General features: G+C 40.7%; 1 protein-coding gene across 1 annotated transcript; it reads left to right on the forward strand.

The window, feature by feature from the left end:
- The first annotated feature begins 840 nt into the window (after window positions 1-840).
- On the forward strand, window positions 841-25,854 carry rps6ka4 (ribosomal protein S6 kinase, polypeptide 4). Its single transcript, XM_038292325.1, has 18 exons — window positions 841-1,744; window positions 5,765-5,836; window positions 6,789-6,856; window positions 7,988-8,138; window positions 8,335-8,450; window positions 15,798-15,905; window positions 15,989-16,069; window positions 16,490-16,593; window positions 16,771-16,921; window positions 17,006-17,167; window positions 18,216-18,341; window positions 19,584-19,717; window positions 19,834-19,927; window positions 22,370-22,540; window positions 22,612-22,803; window positions 22,886-23,045; window positions 23,142-23,305; window positions 23,821-25,854. Exons 1-18 carry the CDS (start codon window positions 1,660-1,662, stop codon window positions 24,028-24,030), a joined length of 2,349 nt encoding a protein of 782 aa, XP_038148253.1. The 5' UTR covers window positions 841-1,659; the 3' UTR covers window positions 24,031-25,854.
- Window positions 25,855-27,323: the final 1,469 nt, after the last annotated feature.

Raw genomic sequence — 27,323 nt, forward strand, 5'->3', positions numbered from 1 at the left:
GGTATAATGGATAAAATTGTTTCAGGTTTGAGTTTTTGGCGAACATCTTTTACATTGTCATTACCTACTTTTGTCAGTAATCATTCTGCATAAAATTGATATTTACAATTACAAATATCTGCATAAATTAATTATTTAATAGGTTTTTATTTAAATAGTTATCTATGATTTCACTCTGATTTCACTTTTAGATGACTTCTTACCCCATAAAACACAAAATCTATTTCTGCTTGAATTCTGTTTTTATCATCTTTAATGTTAGTATATTGATGTGCATAATTAACCAGGGTTTTTGTTAATATATGAAAAATTAAAATGTTTTGAATATTACACTTGAAATTACTGTTGCCACCATCTGTATTAAGAGCGAAATAAATGGTAGCGGTGGCCAATGATTGGCTAAGGGTGGCCATGGCCTCCCCTGGGCCCCCATCTAGCTCTGCCCCTGGATAACCTATACCATATGGCTGTTATTGTAATGTTTCCAGGCTTACTTCAGGTGATCAGAGCTGTTTTGAACTAAAAAGTTAAACTTTAACAAAAATTTTTTTTTTAATAAAGACATCATCGAGCAGAAATTTACCAAATACAAAATTAATTTGGCGAAATCTTGTTTTTAACAACAACAGTGTATTGGGGGACAGTTTATTAAAAATAAGGGAAGCTAAACATAGCTTCTTCTTGAGTTTGGGCTTTAGTGCATCTGAATTACACCAATAAATAGACTCAAAATGCTATTTATGTACAATTACTAACAGGACAATAAGTATTGTTTAATTTTTGCCACATAATCGCTTTTCAGCTCACTGGTCTCTCTAGTAAAGAAGCCCCGCCCACTATCCCGCGTCACGTGACTGGCCGTCGCCCAGGTTGTCTCGAGAGCATCCTGGTGTTAGCAGTTTGCTGCGGTCAGAAAACCCAAGTAAAGACGCAGCTTACACTTGATGGAGAAATAATGTATTTAACTCTTAGGAAAAGGAGGAAGACCAGGAGCTACTGCGGAGGTGTTTTCCGCCACCGGCTGACTGCTCGCACCTGAAGAGGCCAGTTGAAAAGGCTAGCAAACATTTAGCGATTAGCTAATCGTTCAAACTTTGACGGACAGCTAGTTGCTAACGCTGTTTTACATCTGGACAGGGAACGAATCATTTTGTTGGAGCTATTATACCAACAAAAATATTTAATTCAAAGATTTCATTTTTAAAAAGCCGATTTCAAAAGTAACGCGTCATTACAAAAGTAACTATTAGCTACCTTCTGGATAATGACCAATGATACACAGCTAATGCTAACAACAACAGTACGTTAAACTGCATATAGTGTCAAACTAACGGCTAAGTTTGGTGACAGGAATTGAAAGCAACACTATTATTTCCTCTTAATGTTGGTGCGGATCAGGCAGCCGTTACAAAGCAACACGTCCTTGTTTTTCTTTGGTTATTGACATGACTGAGAAACAATGTGAAACAGCAGGATGTCAGATGCGTGGGGATTAATGTTATTCCCTCGAAAACACATCGGTCCTGTCTTTTCGATAATCCCTGCCTTCCTCGCAATGCATTCACAATAGATCTGTGTACTTGTCGAGCCTGTAGCGCAGTTATTTAGCATTTAGGTTTATTAAATCAGTCTCTACAAGACCCCCAAACACCTTTAATTATGTCTGGGGACACATCTGACAGTAGTGATGACTCCGATGGGAAATCAAACAAACATCAAACTGTCAAACATCAAATCACTAATGGTAAGTCACATTTATGTACATTCTTAGAGGAATTTATTGTAATTTTCAAAACAACATGGGTAATAAGACAGGTATGAAATTAGAACATTAGAAAAGTCTGAAAAAAAATCACATTTTGGCAGTTTTTGATGAAAAGTTTTTCACTTGAATGATCAAAACTGCAAACTATTTACACCATATAAACCTCCATTTCTTACAATATAATAATAATAATAATTCTTAACATATAATTACATGGAGAGGTGTTTTTAATGATTTTATCTCAGATTTATTCATTTGAAGTTCATTGTTGTTATAACTGCAACCAGTTAAGCTAATAGAAGATCTGAGCAAAATGGCTTAAAAATCTAACATTTTTTCTAGCGAATTTATGATCCCCTGTAAAGGGGAATGAACCCATCAGTAAAACAACCTTGAAAAATAATCAAGTTTCAAAATAATGACAACATGACACACTAAACGTTTGCAGTTGGTGGTACCACACAGAGAGCTGGTTTATCTGTTATGAATGCACATCTAAGAGCAAAAAAGGATGAACTGATGTCACCCTCATCTACGGAAGCTGATGGAAAAGATCTCGATTCTCAAAAAATTTTATCTTCTTAAACAGAAAATTCGATTAATCAATTTTATCGATTAATTGCCTAGCCTTACTGAGATGTACTTTACATATTTAGGTTCACATTTTTCTTACTTTCTTGTTTGTGGATTAGTTCATCCATACACATATTTAAATTGTTGCTGTAGATCTTTTTAAGCTGGACTTTACACAAACACATATAATGTATACCAATAATCAGATAACGTATTAAAGCTGATGGTTGAATTGAATTTTTTTTTAGAGATATGCACTAACTGTTAAAGGTACACTATGCAACCGGTGTTGATTTTCCAGCGAGGCTCCCCCCAGAGGGCAAAAGTAAAAGTGCACTGTCGTAAATATGCACAGCTGTTCTCCTGGTTTCTCCGTCAAGCCAGGCGCGGTTGTTTTGAGCTTAGCAGACAGGCGAACGCAACGAATGACTAATGCTGCGTTCACACCGCAGCTGGCGCGACAGAAGCAGCGAGTTTACATGCAACGTAACGTCAAGGCGCAGCAAAGGGTCCCGCGGCGCGTTTTGAGCAGCAGGCGCAGCACGTCTGAGCAGCTGAAGCAGCGCATCGGGCGCGTTTAAGCATCTGACGCAGGGAGAGAGACACAGCGCTGATGATCACTCCTCTTAAACAGTTTATTGACGCCTAAATTAACTTAAAATGCAGAAATCTGCCGGCAGAATATGCAGTTTGGATTATTTAGATGAAAAACACCTACCAGCTGCCGTGGTGAACCGCGAGGAGGCGACCCGGCCAGAGGCTGCTGATGAAGGGATCCCTACTGTCGGCGCACCGCTGGTATGTGGGGGTCTGAGCGGCTCCGACAGAAAAAATATTGAAGGCAGGATAATAATCTGAATGAACTGACTGCACTGATTACGTTTTCAGGTGTATTTTCTCACTTAAACACATACACTATATTGCCAAAAGTATTTGCTCACCTGCCTTGACTCACATATGAGCTTAAGTGACATCCCGTTCCTAATCCATAGGGTTCAATATGACGTCGGTCCACCCTTTGCAGCTAGAACAGCTTCAACTCTTCTGGGAAGGCTGTCCACAAGGTTTAGGAGTGTGTTTATGGGAATTTTTGACCATTCTTCCAGAAGCGCATTTGTGAGGTCGCACACTGATGTTGGACGAGAAGGCCTGGCTCTCAGTCTCCGCTCTAATTCATCCCAAAGGTGTTCTATCGGGTTGAGGTCAGGACTCTGTGCAGGCCAGTCAAGTTCATCCACACCAGACTCTGTCATCCATGTCTTTATGGACCTTGCTTTGTGCACTGGTGCACAGTCATGTTGGAAGAGGAAGGGGCCAGCTCCAAACTGTTCCCACAAAGTTGGGAGCATGGAATTGTCCAAAATGTCTTGGTATGCTGAAGCATTCAGAGTTCCTTTCACTGGAACTAAGGGGCCAAGCCCAGCTCCTGAAAAACAACCCCACACCATAATCCCCCCTCCACCAAACTTTACACTTGGCACAATGCAGTCAGACAAGTACCGTTCTCCTGGCAACCGCCAAACCCAGACCCGTCCATCAGATTGCCAGATGGAGAAGCGCGATTCGTCACTCCAGAGAACGCGTCTCCACTGCTCTAGAGTCCAGTGGCGGCGTGCTTTACACCACCGCATCCGACGCTTTGCATTGCACTTGGTGATGTATGGCTTGGATGCAGCTGCTCGACCATGGAAACCCATTCCATGAAGCTCTCTGCGCACTGTTCTTGAGCTAATCTGAAGGCCACATGAAGTTTGGAGGTCTGTAGTGATTGACTCTGCAGAAAGTTGGCGACCTCTTCGCACTATGCGCGTCAGCATCCGCTGACCCCGCTCCGTCAGTTTACGTGGCCTACCACTTCGTGGCTGAGTTGCTGTCGTTCCCAAACACTTCCATTTTCTTATAATACAGCTGACAGTTGACTGTGGAATATTTAGGAGCGAGGAAATTTCACGACTGGATTTGTTGCACAGGTGGCATCCTATCACAGTTCCACGCTGGAATTCACTGAGCTCCTGAGAGCGACCCATTCTTTCACAAATGTTTGTAAAAACAGTCTGCATGCCTAGGTGCTTGAATTTATACACCTGTGGCCATGGAAGTGATTGGAACACCTGATTCCAATAATTTGGATGGGTGAGCAAATACTTTTGGCAATATAGTGTATTAAAACTACTTTATTCCCACTGATCACAGCAAATATAGCTGCAAGGCAGAGAAAGGATAGTGAAGCTCCACCCAACGCGCGTCAGACACACTTTTGCACCGCGCAGCCAGAGCAGCAAAGCTGCTTCAGCCGCGCATCAGAACTAACTGGTTCAAGCAGCAAAAAGGAAGCAGCAGACGCGATTTTGCTGCGTCCGATGTGAACGTAGCATAACTGCACAAAGATCGCCACTGTGCTAGCAACGAGAATGCTTTTAACTGGGGGCGTGTAGCAGTTCTCGCCGTAAAGCAAGACTGACTCTCACGAGACTTCTGAGCCTGTGGGTGCGGGTCGGTGCTCCTGCAATTGCAAGTGCAGTATTTCCCCCACAGACCACCAGGGCGGCCGAGAATACCTTTGTTCAACCTGAAATGACTCATTTAGTCATCCATAACGTTATGGAACACATTAATTAACTGAAAAATGTTGCATAGTGTGCCTTTAATGCATACCACACTATTCAGATTATTCTTTTTCAACATGTCTAAATCAAGAAGTTTCTGGGTTATTTCTTTGGTGATGTTCATTTGCTTTTTGTCAGGATTTAAGCTTTTTAATCAGTTGAGATCAGTTTTCAAGTGGGCTCCCTTCGATGTGCAGCACGTACTAAAACAGTGTTAGCCTAGTTTTAAATACTTCATGTGTTATGTTATTAAATTTTAAGTATAGAGGAGGAATAAATAAATATAAACAAATACATCAGAGACAGTAGACCTCTAAACTCAAATGATCAGTAGACATGTTTTATTTGCTATCCCAAATTTTATATTGTTTTTAGAGCTGAAACAATTAATCAGATTCATCGTCATCATCGATTATTGAAATAGTCATCAACCAATTGTTAACTGGAGTATAGAGACTCTAAAACATGCCTTTAGTTGACAGAGCAACTTTCTTAGAGCAGGATTTATAGAAAAATTATTAAACAAAATATAAATATTTTGAATTTAGGATAAAAAAAAAAAAAGATGCAGAACTCCTCAAGTGGAAAAGTTTGAGTTTCACCTGGTTTGATTCTGTAAAAATATCTTATGAACCTTTGTTCTAGGAACCTTTTGCTATCCAAATAATCCATTAATCAAAAAACATAATCAACAGATTAATCAATTAGCAACATAATCGTTAGCTGCAGCCCTAATTGTAATACCAGAATGTAAAGGATTATCAAAATGCCTTTTTTTGTATTTGTTTTGATGACTATTTTTTCCTCCCCCTGCTTCTAGCGAATCTCACAGGTCACACTGAAAGGGTCGGCATGGAGAACTTTGAGCTGCTCAAGGTTTTAGGCACCGGAGGTAAGCTTCTAAAGCTGTGTCTTTTGCATAAATGATCCCTAAATGTGGATGTTTGCTTAACACTAGAAAAGACACACAACGTTATTGAAACCTCATATCAACAGTCAAGGACACTAATGTGAGCTAAGGGTTGTTTTGCAGCCATATGGCTCCTTACAGTCGATGTTTTCACTTAGTTTAATGAGACTCCATCTGTCAACCTACTGAAGTTTAAATAGGTCACACAACGGGATAATGATTCTAAACAAAGCAGCCAAACTAAGAAAATAAACAGAAACGGCTTTATCAGTTAAAGCCCAGACTTCAGTTCGGTTAAATACTGTAGGACCTTCAGAGAAGTTTGTTTATTAAACTGAAGGATTGTTCTGGAAAGGCTGTTAATATTTTTTAAACCACTGTGACAACTGTAGATTTGAAATAGTTGTTGTATTAGACCGTAAGGAAGTGATGAGATTAGGTGACTTTAAAAATTTTGTTTTTTAAGTACATTTCTTAAGTGGAGCCATAATTAGCAAGTTTTATGAAAGCTAATGGAATCAAACAGGAGTCGGATATGATGTCAATTTATTAAGAGTGCTAATTATTGCTAATTAATGCAAGATTTTAGCATATTGAGCAAGTAATTAGATAACCAGATGATAATATGTTTACGGGAATGAAATGTTTAAATGGACCTCTGGTGGTTCACTGATGGTTTTAACGTCCCCAGGCCCAAATAAAGCACAAGCAGTCACTTTCTCAGCTGTGTCCAAAGCATAGTGTCAGAGACCACAATCTAACTGCAAACACAGACAGCTTTTCCACCATTTATGTAGATGTGTGAAAATAGGAAATACATTGTGAAATGCATTGGTTTACGTGGTTTGGAAAAACATCACAAGACCTTTTCAGATTTGTTTTTTTAACCATTTGCTATTGAAATAACCTTAAATGTTGTGTGTTTTTATTCTAGCTTATGGAAAAGTGTTTTTGGTTAGGAAGAACACCGGCCACGATGAAGGCCAGCTGTATGCTATGAAGGTAAAATTGGATGCCTGGTATCTTTGCTTCAGTGTTTTATAAGTAATTTAGGTTAATCTTGTTTTCTTTCCTATCTTGCAAAAGTATGAATAGCCCTTAAACTTTTCACATTTTGTCACGTTTTAATCAAAAGCTTTGTTGTATATAATTGGAATTGTATGTGAAAATAATGCAAAAAAAGGAAGTTGGAGTATTAAAAAAAGTGTGATGTGTTAAGAAGGAAGCAATGAGGACACATTTTAGTAGAAAGTGCACTGATTGCAGACCAAAGTTGGTAAAAATCTACACAATAGCTACAAAACGGGTTTGTTTTAAAACCTGTTGGCTGCATCTTGTCCTGTTGGAGCTTTTCTTCTGCAGGAATAGTTAAGCTGGTCAGAGATGAGAGCTGTTGAAGTGGCCTAGTCAAAGCGCAGACCTAAATCCCATTGCAGAATCAAAATCTTTCAGTACCATCCGACTCAGCTGTTTTGCACGTGTTCTATATGTTCCTTAAAGCCTAGTTTAAGCTCAGAAACCTGGTCGTCTGCATGCGTGTCGCAGTTAAGGCAGATATGCCCCCACCCTTCCACAGACACTCTGATGCACCTCTCCAAAATCCTAGGTGACCACAGACAGTGCCGCAGAAGGCCTCTGATTGGTCAAATCTTTCCTGTTTGGTGCTTTGTGTGAGTGCCATTGTGGAAAACGACTCGTGAAGATGGACCAGCTAGAAGAATGAGGTGTGTGAGAACGCTGAGACCCTTTTTCCACCTGGATCCCTGCTCGTTTTTGCCCTCATGTCTCCATTGTTGCACAAACTTACCCCTTGCATTTTTCCACCTTCTCATCGCCTCGGCCGTATTTAGACCCACAGCTCGTCACGATTGTCCCTCTTGCGTTGTGGCGTGGAATAGCACTCTTCAAAATTGGGCATAAATCCAAAATATCTGCGCCATATCGACAAGCACACTGCTACACACTGCTGTGGGAGTATAATTAGCCCTTAACTCCCCAGTGTAGTTTGTGATTTTGATGTGACAAAAAGATCAAGCATTATGAATTGCATTGATGTAACAGAGGCAAGTTTGACCAACTATAATTCTGCTCAGCGTACCTAATGGAAACGTGCTTCTATGACTGTCCTTGCAGGTTTTAAAGAAAGCGGCGATCGTTCAGAAAGCAAAAACAACAGAACACACTCGCACTGAGAGGCAAGTGCTAGAGCACATTCGCCAGTCTCCCTTCCTGGTGACACTTCACTATGCCTTTCAAACCCAGAGCAAGCTGCATCTCATACTAGGTGAGTCCAGAGACGCCAGGAAAAAAAAATAAAATCAGGAGAAGCTACCATCTTGTCAGTCATGAAACATTAAACATATTTCTGTTCATCTTTCTGTCTGGCACCGTGCGTCCTTTTTTGTCTGCATTCTTCTTTGTTTATTTCGTCTCGTATCTTTTCAAGCCCCCTCTGTATTTGTTCTTGTGTGTGAGTGCAGACTATGTGAGCGGCGGGGAAATGTTTACTCATCTCTACCAGCGAGATCACTTTTCTGAGGATGCGGTGCGGATTTATATCGGGGAAATAATTCTTGCTCTGGAGCACCTGCACAAGGTGAGTGTTCTACTCGTCTATAAACTGCAGTTTCTAATGTTTGGTCCTTGAAACTACAAATGGTGCTAGGCTAGGAAATAATTCGGGGATTTTTTTTCCATCCTTCAAAGTTGGTTACTTATTTTCTATTCCTCATTTTTGAATTCTTGTTTTTTTTTAACTAATGTTTTATGTGCTTAAAGCTGATTCACATCGATGCTTTTGTCAACTTAAGAACATAAATCCTCTTACTTTGTTTGCCTTCTTCTCAAAACACGGCTGCTTACTCTGTTCTACAGTGTTTTTACTTCAAGGGAGGAACACTCCTTTGCTGTTCGTTTTGTGAAATGCACCCTGGCTAGAGGAAGTGGTTACCTAATAATGTTACGCAACTACTGATGCTGATAATTTTGCTCATATCTGGGAAAGCAGCTGCAGTGTTAAGTCATCATTCTTTCTTCAGCTCTGATTCTTAACTGAACGGCAGCTGTCGGGTTGTTGCTGCTTTCTTCTTCGTAGCTTTCCTCTTCTTACCGCTACGATCTTATCTGCTGATTTATTGTCACATAACATTTTGGTTCTATAGTTACAGTCTTCCAAGAGTTAAACTCAATCTTTAGGATTTAATCACATTTTCAGCTTTTAAAAGCTATAAAGGATCCAGATTAAGCTAATTTTTCTTTTGTCTCCCTGCTACATGGAGTTGTTAAGCCATTAAAGTAGAAACAGTATAAGAGGAATAACCAAGAACATGTTAATCAGAGGATCCAGGGACAATATTGTAGCAAGGAAGAAAAAACCCCAGAAAGATAAAGTAAAATTGCCAAAATAAACAATCTGCTATCCCTAGCATAACTGACTACTCCTGTCCTTTTGCTGTATTATTTATTAAAGGTATCTCTCTGTTGTAGCAATGCCAGAGGATACACTGATTAAATCAAATATAATACATAAATGTGATATATACCAAAAAAGAGCTGTGAAACAACTGTTGTCACAAACCTTTTCCCAGTATGAGTTGCTTGCAGTATGATCCTATTCACGTGAATACGATGGATTATTTATTTAGCATAAAGTCAAAAGCGGATAATATTGTCTTTCTATAGTGGCTTAAATCATTGCAGGGGGAGGCTCCATCCGTCTTTAGACAAGAGGGCAGATGCGTCCTGGTAAGGATGCAAGTCCATCACATTAAAACTTAGTCCTGTTTTTGCGCCGTGAGAAGAAGCCAGATGAAGCAGTGAACCAATATATAGAACATACAAACTCCATGTAAAGAGAGCCCAGGCTGGGGTTGTAACCCATTGGCCTCTTGTTGCTAGGCTACAGCTTTAAAAACTGTCACGTTTAAATACATGATGAGCTCTGACAGAGTAGTGTATTTTCAGGATAACTTTTTAAAAACTCCAATTTAGTAAAAATGTTAACCCTACCTTTTCTAAAAACGGAGACTGCAAGTTGCAAAACTTACTCTGAAAGGAAAGAATGGGGTGGGGGTGGGTAATAATATTGGGCCAAAACATTTGCCTCTGCATTTGAGTTTATCAACGATGCCCAGACCAAGCAGTATCTGTCCAGTCTCCTTCAACTATAGTAGAACCTCTCCACCTACAATTAGGCCTGTCGCGATAATCAATAAATCAATTAAATAAAAACTATCCACGTCATTTAATTTATCGGCTATATATATATATGTCTCTGCCTTCTCTTTCTATTGATGATGCTGGATGAAAAGGCTTAACTCTGGTGCTATCCACTGACCCCTCCCCTTCCTAATTTTTTCGAAAGGGAAAAAATGAGGAGGAAGGAGGAGTGGACTGTCGCATCAGGTAGTCAGCGCGCATCACTTCTGCAGCTTTAGAGCCCCGTGAGGAGGCGTGGAAAAAAAAACAACACATCCTATGTTTGGGTGAAAAGCTCGAAATGGTTTCAAAGCCGAGCGCAACAGCCGCAGTGTGGCAGTATTTCGGATTCAAACCAAATGACCGAGGCAAACCGCTGAACCTATGCGAGCCAGTATGTCGCATTTGTCATAAAACAGTAGCAACTAGAGCAGCAATACAACCAACCTACACATACACCTAAAGCACAACCACCCAGCAAAGTTTCTCCAGCTGGAAACAAAAAGTACAAGCGATGGCCCGTCTGCCTCTTCAAGTTCCCGACAGTCCACCATCACTGAAGCAATTAATCGACAGGAAGCATACAAAAAGGACAGCGCAAAGTGGCGCGCACTCACAGACAGCGTAGTTCATTTAATTGCTAAAGAGATGCTTCCATTTAATATTGTTGAAAAGCCGGCATTTCGAAAAATGTTGTAGTTTTTATTTCCACTGTGGTTTTATCTTGTTTAGTTTTATTCAAGTGTATTTTTAGTTAACAGAGACTGAGAGTACATTTGATTTTTATTTCTCTTTTTATTTTGTTTACCAGTTCCAGTGTTTAAGTGTTGTTGAAAATAAAGTGTGTTTATCTTTGGCAGGAATAGCATGCATTATTACGTCATTTCCATTAAATCAGTGTAAAAAGGTCTTCAAACAATATTATTGTTTATCGCAATCATTTTTGAGACAATCGTTCAGCAAAATTTGTTATTGTGACAGGCCTACCTACAATGTAGCTATAGATTGTTTTTAATAATTTTATTTAGTCATATTGTATTGCTAATTAACAACTAAGTAGAATAATTATTTCACTACATTTAGATTTATTGTCATGCAGACCATAGTTCAGCTGGATGCCGTAAAGGCCAGAGCATTTACACAATCTTGCTTCATTAAATGTAGATGAAGTAAAATCGTGATATAGTCAAAACAATAACAGAGAACTGAAATGTCTTTCAGCAAAGCAAACTATAAATAGTCGTCCAAACACAAAGTAACCAAAACAACAACAGACTTTCGGTGCAATGATGTCTGTCATTCAGGTACATGTCAGCCGCTCAGCGTATCTTTTGTTGTTATTTTCCTCATACATTTAGAGCTGTATCGCCTCTTGTGTGCTGACAATGGTATTAATGTACGTTTAACTGCCTCTTGTCAAAGAAAACTGAAATGCCTCAAACTTAATGATGTTTTGTCACTTCTCTTTGTTATGGCTGAAGGAGGCCGTCATGCAGCGATGTAGGTTTGGGCTATAACTCTGTTTGAACAATTCATCAAATTTGTTCTTAATTAAGATTCATGTTTTGGAAAATGGAGATGTTTTATTTCTCGCTGGGCTTCTGTAGTTCAGAGTGACGTCAGCTCATTGCTCTTCCCAGACAGAGCACTTGGTGGGATACCACCAGCTGCAAAGATTGTTGGTTTGCAAATATTTAATTTTCTATTGTTTGGGTATTGTTTTTTTCATTTGTGTTTCAAAGCTTGGATTTATTTGTAGGTTGAATACAGGTTGACACCTAGAAGAGATGATATAAATGAAAGCTGTTTTTAAAACATAATTAATTTAACGTCTCATTATGAAGCTAAAGGAGAAACAATATAGATCATTTATTGGTTAAAAAAAAAAAATCTGAGATTTTCTTTACCAGCTAAATGGCTCAGCCCTACCCCAGTGTATCTCTGGTCCTGTGTTCGCTTCACATCACTACTTCTTCTGGGCAACAGGTGCAGATTCTCCTAATCATTAACACTTACTGCTTTTTTTTCTTTGTATTTAAATCCTGTTATTTGGTCAATAATTTAAAGAAAAGGGAGAAGTCTGAGTTACGCCCTATAATTAGATCGATACATAACTTCTCTAGTTCCCACATTTTTTTTTTTTTTTTTTTCCACAATGCAAAATTTTCTGTAAAGTATAATTGTCCCTCCTTAGAGGGCTGCTCTCTGAAACAAGGGAGGTCACATGTGGCATTAACAAATGTTAAAACTCATAAAACACATTTATTCGACAGATGAAGATAGCTGCTGTCAATCACTCTAAAAAAAAATAAACTCCAGAAACACGGCAAAAGTTCGGCACCAGACGACTGTTCTGACTGAATGGACTGAATGATCTCTTTTCCCTCTGGATTAATGAGGAAAACCTCCTCGCTGTCTGGCTGCTGTCAGTCAAAAATCAGGATGTCGGCCAGTCGGCATCGAGCAGCCACCTTCACGACCCGCCCCTGCTCCATAGATGCCCCAAGACGGAAGTCTTCAATAGGGGGTCCACGGAGGTACTGAATGGGGATCATGAAAGTTTTGGTTGATTAGACTTTTTTTTTTTTTATATGTATATGTATTCCCCCTGCAATTTTTTTCCCCTAACTGAATTGTCTTTAACTACACATTAACATGAATTCAACACACTGTAGTAAACAGATAAATGGAGGCAGAAGATGTCTTTCAGTCATCAATGCACACATACAGCGACACATAGGAGCTCTTTCAAGCTGGGCACCGTTTCATTCACGCCTGTCCAATCAACCAGGAATCAGAACCAGAAATATTTTAATAATCCCAGGGTGAAATGACTTTCGTCACTATACGACAAGTTTGATATAACACCATTTTATTCAATATATATAATGAGGAGGTCCCCGCGCCATCTCACAATTGGTTTGTGGGTCCTTAGCCTGGAAAAGGTTGTAGACCCCTGCCCTAAGAGCTTAAGCCTCAATGGAAGTGACCTATTTCAGCGTGTTATCCAATCAGGGCTCTACTTTCTCACTGCTTACTGCCATAGACCGAGGCTCAAACCTCAACAGGGGTTTTTCATACAGGCTGACAGGCAGCGTCCAGCTGCTGCAGAGCGGAGGGGAGATCGTGTCCGAGAACAGAATACAGAGCTGATTAATTCGCAACATACTCATGAAATCAGGCACATTTAAAACATATTTAATGCAGTTTAATGACTAAATCTATATTTTAAAAGTAATTTTACTAAATTTACAGGGGAGGTTCAGTCTCCCTAGTTCTCAATGAGAAAGCGCTACTGGTAAAAACACTGCAATAGCCTTTATTCATGTAGCTAAATAGCAACAGGTGGAGGAGGGACTCAGGAATAGCCATCCATGGTATCTTTTGTCGCTTTAATTATAACTTTCTTTCATGGCAACCATGAAATCCAACTAATGTCTGAAAAACCCCAACATTGACAGCGTTGTTGTTGGTATTGCAAACTTTGCCTCTTTCCCCATCAATAAATATGTTTAAAAACATAATTGAAAACAGTCGCTAAGTACATGTCCTGAAGAAGCGCATTTCTGACTTTTGAATGTTTTTTAGGGCAGCCAGACGGCTGCCTTAAAATGACAGAGAAAGGTTTGAAATATATATTTTTGTTGTCACTTAAAATGTTAAATCCATTTTTCTCTAGAGGGGCAGCACTTCTCTGCTCATTGTCATGAAAAAGTATTGGATCGTGGATCCCCATCTTTTATTACTACTTGCAAAAACCAATCACCTCTTATTTGGCTGCCTGCAGAGGCTCCACCTGCAGCGTATCTCCCTCTTTCCTTCACACTGAGCAGCTCAGTGGTAAACCCTAAGCATTGACAGGTGGAACTTTGAGAGTAATGTGAAGTTTTCATCTGGCAATGGGAGAATTTCTTGGAGGTGTAACGCGTCAGAATGCATCAATATGCTGCATGCAACGTGACATTTAAAAACACGTACTTGACAGAGTATGATGAGTTATTGAGGGAAGCTGCACAGAAAAAAAAAAAGACAGCAGTTAAAGCAGCACCCAGTTGCACTCCCCTCTTTGTCAATGCCTCACGCTTCTGAAGTGTTTGAGCTCCACCAGGCAGTGGAGCCTCACAGTGATCATCACCTTAAAGCTGAAGTCTGTAAGTTTTTAAAAATCACTTTTTTGTCATATTGGCTAAAACTGTCCCTATGCCCAGACAGCAGTACATGTGATATGTAAATATAAAAACTGCTTCAATTGGTACCGCCTACTGCCTGTATTTCAATCTGGAAAGAATAATTCGGGACGAGTCAAAACAACCAATCACAGCCAGAGAAGCGTCTGATGGAGTGTCTGATGGAGTGTCAATCCCCCCCCCCCCCCCCCCCCTTCTGGTCGCATGCGGTAGCCGTGCAGATGCTGTGAGAGGGGTGGAGCTTGGAGGTGGGGCATGAGTGAAGCAGAGAGGGTGGGGGAGTGGCGTGAAACCTGTTTTTCTTCAAATTTTCAGTCGAAGTCTGCTCTCTCCTCAATGTTACAGACTGCAGCTTTAAACCTGCAGGATGCATCTTAAACAAAAACTTAAAAGTATTAAAACTTTTGCTACTTTCTTACATGACACAGATTATCTAACCTTTGCTTTTTCCCTGCGTCCGAAAAGAACAACTAAAACCCATCAGAGCCAGAAGAGGGTTTTAGCTCCTCATCACTCTCATACAGTGCAGGTACCAGAACGGCACAGCAGAGTTTGCACATCTAAAAAAACAATCAGCCAGACTCTCAGACGGCTTTGATTTACTAACTTATGATTGCTTATTTGAATGTGACCAGCAATTGACTTTGAATTTTTCTTTTTTTTTTTTTTGACATTATATAATGATGGCATTATTGTGATGTATATGAAAACAATTAGGGCTGCTTAGTGATGCAGTGGGTAACACTGCTGCCTTGCAGCAGGAAGGTTTCGGGTTTGATTCTTGGCCCGGGGTCTTTCTGCATGGAGTTTGCATGTTCTCCCTGAGCATGCATGGGTTCTCTCCGGGTACTCCTGCTTCCTTCCACAGTCCAAAAACATGACTATTAGATTAATTGGCTTCTCTAAATTCTCCTTAGGTGTGTGTGTGTGTGTGAATAGTTGTTTGTCCTGTTTGTCTCTGTGTTGCCCTGCGATGGACTGGCGACCTGTCCAGGGTGTACCCTGCCTCTCGCCCATAGACAGCTGGAGATAGGCACCAGCACACCTCATGGCCCCAGCTGGGATAAACGTGACAGAAAATGGATGAATGGATGAAAATAATTCTATTTTTTATACATAACGATTTCAAATCTGTTGAATTAAACCTGTTAGCAGGATGTCTTTTTTATACTGACTATTTGCTGCAGTGTGAAACTTTTTTTTCTCTATGTTCTTACTAAGTTAGGTGGTTTATATGACCATGTCACGAGTTGTAGCGTTTAATTCTAAATTTAAAAAATGAACAGTCAGTCAGAGTAATTAACAGCGATCGGCATCAGCTGGTGATTGGTGTCGACATTGGCGGCAAAAATCCTGATCGAAGCATCACTAATGATGCAATGAGTTATATGTAAGGAAGGTCTTCTAAGAAGTTAAACAACTTAGTCTTCATCCAAACACACCTCAACAGCTTTGCTCTGTTTGGTATGAAAACCTGGGTGTTCTTGAACTACCAGAGTTAAGATGACCATAATGCATGTTAATAAATTGAAATGTGTTTCCTCTGTGGGTTTGTGCAGCTTGGGATTGTGTACCGGGACATCAAATTGGAGAACATCCTTCTAGACAGCGACGGCCATGTGGTGTTGACGGATTTCGGGCTCAGCAAAGAGTTTCTGGAAGAAGATGTATGTGATGCAAGACTCCGGTGCAGAGCTGTTGTGCCGTGCTTGTGTTCAGTAATCGTGTCTTTGGCCTCATTTTGTTGCAGAAAGGAAGGACCTACTCTTTCTGCGGCACCATCGAATACATGGCTCCAGAAATCATCAGGGGGAAGACTGGCCACGGCAAGGTAACCTCTGCTCCTGCTGCCTTCAGGGTGCTCAGTCGTAAAATTAGGTTTTTAAAGATGCTCAATGTTTTCAGACCATAGATGTTGTAGATTGTCTGTTTTCTTTTAACCTACTATTAAAAAAAAATCTGCAAACTGATTGAAAGAAAACTTAATTTCTCAAACTAAAAGCAAGTTGAGTTATTAGTTATGATTTAAAGAGCTAGAGCGTCAAACTGGATTTGACTATTTTAAAATGAGCAGGCACATCTTCTATGTCGTTTTTGTTTTAAGTAGGTGTTCCCTGTTTGTCTGTTGAAGCAGATGAGCTTCCAGCATCTTGCATTAAGTCCGTTCTGCTTCTGTCCAGCTTCAGCTCTAGTTTGAACCTTGTCATGCTTTTCCTTAAGCTTTCTTTCGTCTCTCTCTGCTTCGCTGCAGTCAGTAGATTGGTGGAGCCTGGGGATCCTGATGTTTGAGCTGCTGACAGGAGCTTCTCCTTTTACCTTGGAGGGAGAAAGAAACTCTCAGAGCGAGGTGTCAAAGTAAGCTCTGGTTATTTTAAATTAACTTTCACAAGTTAAATCATCTGTTTTCTTCTTAAAAGTCACTGTAGAAAACCGATTGTTGGAGAACGGAGATGTTTCCACCTGTTTCAATGGACAACAGTGCAAGGGCTTCCAAGGGGTCATTGTTAAAATCTCCTTACCTTTTCCTCTCAGGCGTATCCTGCGCTGCGATCCACCATTTCCCTCAATGATTGGATCTGTTGCTAAGGACCTGCTGAGGAAGTTACTGGTGAAAGATCCACATAAGAGACTCGGATCGGGACCCAGAGGAGCCGAGGACATCAAAGCACATCCTTTCTTCAGGGTCTCTAACAGCTTAGCTGCCAGTATTTTGGATTTTGACATGAAATACTGTATAAACCCTGCATAACTTTCTGCTTTCTCAAAGGGACTGAACTGGTCTGACCTAGCACAGAAGAAGGTAGCGAGTCCATTCAAACCAGAGCTGAAAAATGAACTGGATGTTGGAAACTTTGCTGAGGAGTTTACTGGAATGGATCCGGTATACTCGCCTGCGAGTACGCCTCCCAGCACCGACCGCCTCTTCCAGGTCCGTCCAAATCTTCAGCTACTGTCTGAAAAGTCGGATACAAGCTACGCTGTTTAAAGGAATAGTACACCCAAAACATGATTAGCCTTCATTTTCTACTCACCCCCATGCTGAACAACACTCTGGAGTACTTTTTTGATATCTCAAATGCATCTGGAGATCTGGGAGGCTTCTTGCTGTCTGCTGACATTCAAATAATGGAGGTCTATGGTGACCGAGACAGAAAGGTCCATAAAAGTCCACAAAAAACGTGTCAATATTCCTCCATACTGCTCGTCCAATGTATTCCAAGTGTCCTGAGTGGGTAGCATCCAGAATTTACTCGAAATGAAGTCATTTAGAATGTTTTTAGAGCATAAACAGTAGTGTATAGGGTTTCCTGAAAGCACGCACATGCGCGCTCACGACGCTACGGAAGCCGGCAGACCAAACCAGATGAAAGTGCGCATTTAGCGTCTGCTCTGCCAATAATGCAAGCGTAGAAGAAGAAATGTGCTGTTTACCTGTGCAAAGAAAGAAACAACGAAAGAAAAATGTCTGAGGACTTCAGTGTTGAGGAAGAGCATGAGTTCTTTGCCGAGCTGAATGTGCTGGTTTGGTCTGCCGGCTTCCGTAGCGTCGTGAGCGTGCATGTGCGCGCTTTCAGGAAATCCTATACACTACTGTTTATGCTCTAAAAACATTCTAAATGACTTAGTTTCGAGTAAATTCTGGATGCTACCCACTCAGGACACTTGGAATACATTGGAAGAGCAGTATGGAGGAATATTGACACGTTTTTGTGGACTTTTATGGACCTTTCTGTCTCTGGCACCATGGACCTCCATTATTTGAATGTCAGCAGACAGCAAGAAGCCTCCCAGATCTCCAGATGCATTTGAGATATCAAAAAAGTACTCCAGAGTGTTGTTCAGCATGGGGGTGAGTAGAAAATGAAGGCTAATCATGTTTTGGGTGTACTATTCCTTTAAACCCGGCCCTCTGTCAGATACATTCCTGTGTTTTTTAGGCCTCCAATATCTAACTTTTCCTATTTTCTTTTTTCCAGGGATACTCATTTGTCGCTCCCTCCATTTTGTTCAATAAGAACGCCGTCATGGGAGACTTTTTTGAAACCCAGGTTGGAGCCGAGCGCCCAGCTTCTGCTTCTGTGCAGCAAAGTGCAATGTTGAAGGTAAGGATCCGCGTTCTGGAATAGTACACGATCCTTTCAGGGTTTCTTTTTTTTTATTCCAAAAAAAAAAAAATTAGGAGAGCATGAATTAAATCCCTTCAGCTGGCTCTCACTGATCAGATTAAATGTTTTAGAAAGACATTAGATAAAAAAAATAAAAGGAAAAACATTAACTAAATTCATGTTATGTTTGGTTTAAAAAAAAATAAAAAAAACTCAGTTTATTGTGTTCCAGAAATTACGAGAAAATGATAGAATATAGTTTAGTTTGTTACACCAAAGCTATGAGAACAGTTGGATGCTGGTATGCAAATAATTTTATCTCATAGGAAGATCAGGTCATGTAGGAATGTTTGATGATGACTCCACACCTGCTTCATGCAAAGCTAAAATCTGGTTTATGTGCTTTATGTTAGTTTGGAGTTCCAACTTTAAAATATTCCTTTTTGAATGTTTTCCAAGTATTTGAAGAGAAACTGTAGAGGGAGCTAAATATTAGGGTGATGGTCAGGAGGGCCTCGAACCCTGAAAACCAACAATGAGATCAAATCAAATTACCAATGGAAGCATGCCAAAAGTCTCAGCAATTTTAGATTCATTATAATAATAATGTTTTAACTTTGTTGAGAAGTGTATTTTTAAATTTAAAGAGGCTGTTTTTTTTTTGTTTTTTTTTTTTAAATTAAACGTGTAGTGGAGGATGTTCTTTTTTCCAGGTGGATAATCAAAATAAGTGGTCCTCCTAATTGTCAGTCATTCTGGTGAAAGGTTTAAGTAAGGCCGCCCTACGTGCTCATCATATTTTTACTTACTCATATAGCAGAAAAACCGCAAATCTTTTGAAAAGTTAGCTTGTATGAGCGATGCAAACAGCAACTTTTAAACAGAGCGTGCACGAGGAGAAATGGGCTCGTTCATGCTCTTGCACAAGTTTAATTGGCGTTCCCACTCGGAAGCGGGTACCGGGTTGTGCATGTGCTTTTTTTTTAAAGTGGAGACAGCGGGTCTTTTCAAAAATTCGCAAAAATCCTCCACAATACTAATTTCTTTCACTTGATACTTTTACAGTGTTTTATCTATTGAAAGGTACCCATCTTGTTTTATCAACCTTCTTGCATGAATAAATGCTAAATCTACCTGTTTTATAAATACACTTTAGCTTAACTGTTAACATGCTTACTTCCATTGTGAGCACTGGTTACCATTGCTAACCTTTCTGATAATGTCTCTGTCGTTTGTTAGGAGTCGCAGTTCTTCCAGCACTATGACCTGGATCTTCATGGACCTCCGCTCGGTGAGGGGAGTTTCTCCGTTTGCAGGAAATGCAGACACAAGCAGACTGGCCACGAGTACGCCGTCAAGATCGTCAGCCGCAGGTGGGTGGACATGTGATGAACTGTTGGTATACTGCTCTATGTTGAGCTGCTCTAAGCTGTTTCATGACTCAAACGTAAAAGTCACACGTAAAACATTTTAATGCTCTGTTTATTAGAATGGAGGCTAATACTCAGAGGGAGATTGCTGCCCTGAGGCAGTGTGAAGCTCACCCCAACATTGTCAAGCTCTATGATGTCTACACTGATCAGGTATGGAGGCTCAGGGACTTAAACACTAAAGGGGACATACATTAGAACTACTCTATCTTTAAATAAGGAGTGTAATACCATTAAATCATAAAATGAAAGATAAATAATTCTTCAGGGCTCCTACACAGTCTGGAATTTAAGGGGAAATGGAACAAAAAGCTTATATACCTCAATCTCTGTTATTATGTCACAGCACTTTTTCAAAGTGACCATGCTGCAGTGTGCACCCCCACCCCATCGTTTTTTTTTTTCATCCGCACCATTTTTATTCTACTTGTTTATTTTGTCTTATTGCTGCTCTACAATGCTGTTAACACTCGGACTCCCACAATTCTGATCCTACTAACACTCTCACTAGCCGTCAATTTGATGGGTGACATTTTTCCCAATGCAACGCATGAGTAGTGATGATGTCACCAACTGAAATGGTTCTAGTTGCGATATAAACCCATTGTGGATATGTAAACCTTAAAACAAATCTAATACATATTTTTTAAAGGCTGTATTGTATGCTATTATTATTTGTGTTCTAAATTTGTATTAAAAATAAATCTGTAGAGTAAGACTGTTTTACTACACAGGTTAAAAGTTTTCAATTCTTCTTGAAAAGATTTCGTTGTTAATGCGCTGGCTCCGTAAAAAAAAATGAAAGATCGCAAGATTGCGCTCCAGCACTACCATCCATGTTTACTTCATGTGTTCTTCAGTGAGAGCAGAGCACACTCGCTACTTGTGATGTCATTGCGTCCTCTACTGCACTTGAAGAACACTTGAAAATCACAGTCATGTTGCATATATTTGGAAAGGACCACCAAAAACTGAAAATCTGATTTCAGAAAAAAAAATCAGAATTGAACATAATGGTCTGCAGTGCTACTGTAGCCCTGGTGTAAGAGGAGAACCAGAGGGCTGGAGATGAACCTCTCTGGATACGAGGAGAGAGAGAGGGAAGCAATGGAGCGGCATAGAACTAAAGGATAGAGACTTTGATTATAAGCTAATGCTACCTTATGCCCAATAAGCCCAGCAGACTGCTGCTTTAATGGTTGAATATCTAGTCAGATATATAGTTACAAATTTATGCTGTGTTATATGTATGAACAACCAGTCGCTTTGCTCTCTAGCCAATTAGTGACCAGCTTTCTTCTAGGTAACTGAAAACCTAAACCAGCAAGTCGAGCCGCTTTGCAAAGCGCTGAGTTGGTTCTAATGGAAAATAATTGAAGCAGAACTTCTCTGGTGACAAAATAATGAAGAAATAATGAAATAAGGGAACAGATGTCTTTTGTTAGTGCTAGATAATTCTATTTTAATTGCAGGGAAGTTAAATAGTAATGTGATCTTCAGTTTAGTCACGTATTGGGAGATTTAGAAAGGAAAAAATAAAAATTACTGGACAAATGACAAGCCCAGCAACAGCATTAAGATGTCAGTAGAGGCATAAATGTCTTGTTGAATTTCCCTGGAAATCCATAGATAATTTGAATTCTATCACATTTATAAGAGGCTTGATCTATAAGACAGTTCAGTGTCTGATTGGTTGATATCGGTGCGTCGAGCAGCGCAAGTTCAGATTTTGCAACTGGAGCTTTAGCTGCTTATGAACAGTGTGCTTGAAACGTGCTGCAGGACTTCTTGATGTGGTTCAACCATAGATTTTGCACGTAAACCGGCTGCTTCTGCTGCTGAAAGCTCGGGTGATGTAATTGAGGTGTTTTTTTTCAAAAAGAAAAAAACTATTTCAGTGTACAAACATGTAAAAAAAGCTTCCACGGTAAAAATCCTGTCGTCCCCAAAAGGTAAAATGTTTTTCCATTCTTATTCGAAAAGCTTTAGCAATAATTTGCTTTGTGAAGAAATTTTTTCCTACTTTTCTTTTCCGGATTGTTTATCTCTCATATCTCCGACCAATTAGATTTCAGTCCAGATTTTAACTAAGCCACCCCTAAAGCCTCAGAGGGACGATTTCCTATGGATCATTGCAGCTGAATAAGAGAGCAGAATTAATAGCTTCATTAAATGTGGTAAAGTGTTGAGGTCCAAGACATGGTCGACTAACAGCATAAAGTTTCCTGTTGTTGTTTTTTTTTTTTTTTTTTTTTACTTAGTTCTTCGTTTTAATCAAGCAGAACACACATCTAATCTTCTTCTTGTGCTGTCTCTGATGTTCTACATCCTGACTAGGAGTTCTGAATTATTTGTCCCATTGTTTAATGTTTTATTTGACAGGAATTCAGCAGATTAGATTTCCCAGAACAGTTTATTTGTGTTTTTGTTGTATTTTGATCAAAGAATCGTGGGGCTGATGCTGTTTACCATCAGTTACATTTGTTTGAAGCTATTTGCAGCTTAAATAAATGCATATTGTGTGGTAATCATCTGTGTGCTGCATCAGAATAATCCTTTATCTTGTCGTGGCATCCCTCCCTTCCTCTCTGTCAGTATCACACGTATTTAGTGATGGAGCTCCTGCAAGGCGGGGAGTTACTGGATAGGATCAAGAAGAAGAAGCTGTTTGGAGAGGCGGAGGCCAGTCAGCTGCTCCAGAGTCTGGTCTCCGCTGTCGGCTTCATGCACGAGGCAGGAGTGGTGCACAGAGACCTGAAACCTGAGGTGGGCCTTTGTTTTAGGAGGAGCAGGCTTTAGCATACACGCCTCGACTGACCTTTTGTTGCACCTCTCAGAACGTGCTGTTCACTGATGAGGGCGAGGACTCGGTGCTGAAGGTCATAGACTTCGGGTTTGCCCGCCTGTGCCCTGCAGGCAGCGCCCCTCTGCAGACGCCCTGCTTCACGCTGCAGTATGCCGCTCCGGAGCTGTTCGAGAGCGCGGGATACGACAAGTCCTGCGACCTCTGGAGTCTCGGGGTCATCTTGGTGATTGAAGCCGCATCCCCTGGTTATGTGGTACGTGTGGGGCTGACAGCAGTGCTAATGACTCTCTGTGTGTGTCCTACAGTACACCATGCTGTCAGGCCAGGTGCCGTTTCAGAGCGAGCAGCGTGGGATGACCTCATCCTACGCTGTAGACATCATGCAGAAAATAAAGGAGGGGGATTTCTCATTGGACGGGGAGGCGTGGAAAGGTGTATCAGAGGATGCCAAAGAGCTGGTTAAAGGTTCGGGCCGTTAAGCAGATTTTTCTAACCATGATGGTTGTTCATTTATAAAGAACGACGTGTTGCTTAAACATGCTTTAATGTTCTGGTCTGAAGGACTTCTGACCGTGGATCCAGAGAGACGCCTGAAACTCTCCGACCTGAAGGAGAACAGCTGGCTGCAGGGAGAAGCTTCTATGTCCACCACTCCTCTGTGCACCCCGGATGTGTTAGAGTCCAGCGGGCCGACAGTCCGCACCTATGTCAATGCAACATACCAGGTAACGGCTCGGCACATTGGATTTAACCTAAAATAGAACAAACATTGGGCATGAAAGGGATTTCTATCACTATAAACCTTTGTGTGTCGGGATAATTTTACTGAAACCAAGTAGCGTTTTAACAAGACAGCATCTTTAAAGTGGAGCATCCGTTTGCATTAAACCGTCCTGAGTCTTTGTACCAGCTTTAGCTACAAACTCAGTTCAAGATATAAATACAGCATTTAAAAACAAAAATAAACCAACAGTTCAGTTCCCCATCATCTGCTTTAGGTCCTGCTGGGAGGTCTGAATATTCTGTGTTCTCAATAGTTTCCACTTTATGTGCATTTAGATTTGCATTATAGTTCAATTATTAAATATTTACACTGTAAAAAGGTGATATTAAAATGACCATTTATAGCTGTGGCTGACTTTAAAACCGTCTTTAATCTCCTTACAATTTGCTCCTGGTCTCTGGGTAATGAGTGATGTAAAAAAACAGTCTGTCTTCTGTCATCAATGTGCCAAACCAGGCGTTCAACCGATGCAAGAGAGAGGGCTTTTTCCTGAAGAGCGTCGACAACGCTCCCCTCGCGAAGCGACGCAAGCTTAAGATGACGAGCACAGGCGTGGAGACCCGATGGAGTTCCTCCTCCTCCTCGTCCTCTTCCTCCACCTCCTCCTCGGCATCCAAAGAGCAGAACAAGCAGACTGTGACCCCGAAGCACAGCAAGCCCAAATGATGCAGCGAGAGAGCAACACTGAAAAGTAAAAGGTGTATCCTAACACCGAGGACGTTATGTCCGCCACTGGGTCGTTTTCCTTAAAAACAAAACAAAACAAAAACAAACCTTGAGTGAGGGATTGAAAAACTGGTGCGGGTACAAAGAAAGTTTTAATGCAAAAATATTTTCATTCCTTCTGCCGCACTCTACTCAAACCAAACGTGTATTTTTCTTGAAAAGAGAAGACGTGCCCTTGAAGATTTGAATTTCCTATTCAGTATTTTTTTTTTTTTTTCACGGAGTAATCAGTTTATCCTCACTGTGGCTACAGAACAGTGCCTGGTTGGAGAAGGAGGAAAAGGGAAAAAACGAGCCATTAATGAGCAGAAGCCATAAACGCAGCAAAAACAGCAAATCTGTGAACAAGAAACAAGCAAACAGATCTTCTCACCAATGATTGAATCATTTAAAGCGGTCAGAGATGGAGAGTTGGAGTGAACTAAATGGCTCCACCACATGATGGCGCTGTGCTCAGTAGATATGAACGTTTAAAGTTTGTTGGGGAAATTGGAGCTGTTTGCACTATCAGCTGATGTATATAAATGATCAAATTATCAGAGAAATATGAGAACTGACTGCATGGAGAACAGAGGGATTTATTTAGGGGGTTTTTGTGTCTCTCAGATATTAGCCCTAATACACGACGAGTTCGCCTGAATTAGATTTTGTTGGAAGCAGTTACATCAGTTTGGTTATTTTCCTCAGAAAGGTGCTGCTCTTCCATTACATTACCAGCTCCCACCTAAATCACCTGTGGAGCTCATGTCTCAACTGACTGAACTCTATGGAAGGTTTTAATCACAAGTGGAACTGCAGATGTTTAGGAGTAGCAGCTGTATAGATTCAAACGCTCACTTCTTTAGGCCTGATCTGCTGATTCCCTTCATGCTGTCTTCTATATTCTGGTTTCTCCAGTTGATGAAAGATAAGCTTTACTGTTGAGAGCTGAATGGTTTGGTGATTTGGACCCATTTTACTCATTTTTGCAGCATCCAGCTGGCCTCCGATCAGTGCCATATCGGTCTCCTACTTGAATTTGACTGTTTTTTAGAATTGGACTTTATAATTTTCTCTCTTTTTTCCTGAACTGGTTTTAGAACATTGTACAAAACGAGTGTCTCATTCGGTGAAAGTAATGCACATACCCTTTGTTTTAATCAAATGAACATTTAATGACTTATTGTTTAGCAGCAATCTGAAAGGTATATTGTCTTTTTTTTATCGGACTTCTTAAATGTTGCACAGTCAGTTCAGCAATTAAGCACATTTCAGCTTTAATGGTGATTTTTGCTGATATTTATTATGTCCTTGATTTGTAATGCTGTGGTTGTGGGTTTATCATGATTAGGCTCTCATTGAGTTCCAGCCCTCTGTGTGTGTGTGTGTGTGTGTGTGTGTGTGTGGGTGGGTGGGTGTGTGAGACATACTGAGATGTTTGATGATCCGTCGTTCTGATATTTTTGTGCCAGATGAAGCATTATTGCAACTTTGCTGTATTATTTTCTGTGGTGTTTCCCACTGATGTTTTTTTTGTTTTTTTTTTTATTGAATTGATTGCTCGTTGATGTTTTTAACTTCAAAACTTGCTTTTATTGGTGTTTGATATTCTTCCCTTGTTGGTGTTTTTTCCTTTTCTTTACCTTCTTTTACTTCTCGTTATGTTTTTAGCTTTGCTATTTTACTGCCTCTGTCAATGTCCTAACTGGGAAATTTGTCTTTTGCACCAAGATCTGTATTTTTGTTTTTATTTGGTGGGTGCAAAATAAATATAACTTTGAAATATGCAGTTTTGTCTTTTTTAAGTTTCAGTCCAGTATTTATTTAATTAAATTCAGTTTAAATATATATACACTACTCAAAAAAATTAAAGGAACACTTTGTAATCAGAGAATAGCATCAAGTTAATCAAACTTCTGGGATATTGATTTGGTCAGGTAAGTAGCAGAGGGGGTTGTTAATCAGTTTCAGCTGATTTGGTGTTAATGAAATTAACAACAGGTGCACTTCAGGGGAAACGACAAGACGACCATCAAAACAGGAATGGTTTTACAGGTGGAGGCCACTGACATTTTTTACCCTCCTCATCTTTTCTGACTCTTTTTCACCAGTTTTGCATTTAGCTAAGGTCACTGTCACTACTGTTAGCATGAGGTGCTACCTGGACCCTACAGAGGTTGCACAGGCAGTCCAACTCCTCCAGGATGGCACATTAATACATGCCACTGCCAGGAGGTTTGCTGTGTCTCCCAGCACAATCTCAAGATCATGGAGGAGATTCCAGAGACAGGCAATTACTCCAGGAGAGCTGGACAGGGCCGTAGCAGGTCTACAACCCATCAGCAGGACCGGTATCTGCTCCTTTGTGTAAGGAGGAGCAGGAGGAGCACTGCCAGAGCCCTAAAAAAGGACCTCCATCAGGCCACTGGTGTGAATGTCTCTGACCAAACAATTAGAAACAGACTTCACGAGTGTGGCCTGAGGGCCCGATGTCCTCTAGTGGGCCCTGTGCTCACTGCCCGGCACCGTGAAGCTCGATTGGCTTTTGCACAGAACACCGGAATTAGCAAGTCGGCCACTGGCGCCCTGTGCTTTTCACAGATGAGAGCAGGTTCACCCGTAGCACATGTGACAGACATGAAAGGGTCTGGAGAAGATGAAATCCTTGCACCCATTGTCAGACCCTATGCTGGTGCAGTGGGTCCTGGGTTCCTCCTGGTGTACAGCAATGCCCGGCCTCATGTGGCGAGAGTATGTAGGCAGTTCCTGGAGGATGAAGAAATTGATACCATTGATTGGCCCCCACGCTCGCCTGACCTAAATCCATTAGAACACCTCTGGGACATTCTGTTTCGTTCCATCCAACGCCGCCAGGTTGCACCTGAGAATGTCCAGGAGCTCAGTGATGCCCTGGTCCAGATCTGGGAGGAGATGCCGAAGGACGCCATCCATCGTCTTATTAGGAGCATCCCTAGACGTTGTCAGGTATGCATACACGCACATGGGGGCCATACAAATTACTGAATACCATTTTGAGTTGCTGCAATGAAATTTCAATAAAATGGACTAGCCTGCCGCACCATTTTTGTTCTGTAATTTTTGGGGTGTCTTTGAATTCAGCCCTCTGTAGGTTGACAATTTTCATTTCTATCAAATGATGTGGCATCAGTTCATATCTGTATAAATAAACAGCATGATTTTTTTGCCCCATTGAGATCTGATGTGTTTTCAAAGTGTTCCTTTAATTTTTTTGA

Source organism: Cyprinodon tularosa, unplaced genomic scaffold, assembly GCF_016077235.1.
Source record: "Cyprinodon tularosa strain WSP-4 unplaced genomic scaffold, ASM1607723v1 ctg31, whole genome shotgun sequence".
Taxonomy (NCBI): Eukaryota; Metazoa; Chordata; class Actinopteri; order Cyprinodontiformes; family Cyprinodontidae; genus Cyprinodon; species Cyprinodon tularosa.

What these genes read in the sequence shown, in the direction of transcription:
- rps6ka4 (XM_038292325.1), top strand. Translation starts at nt 1,660, where the DNA reads ATGTCTGGGGACACATCTGACAGTAGTGATGACTCCGATGGGAAATCA. An exon ending in GGAAGACTGGCCACGGCAAG is followed by an intron (nt 16,070 to 16,489) that starts GTAACCTCTGCT and finishes GCTTCGCTGCAG; the next exon opens with TCAGTAGATTGGTGGAGCCT. An exon ending in ATGTCAATGCAACATACCAG is followed by an intron (nt 23,306 to 23,820) that starts GTAACGGCTCGG and finishes GTGCCAAACCAG; the next exon opens with GCGTTCAACCGATGCAAGAG.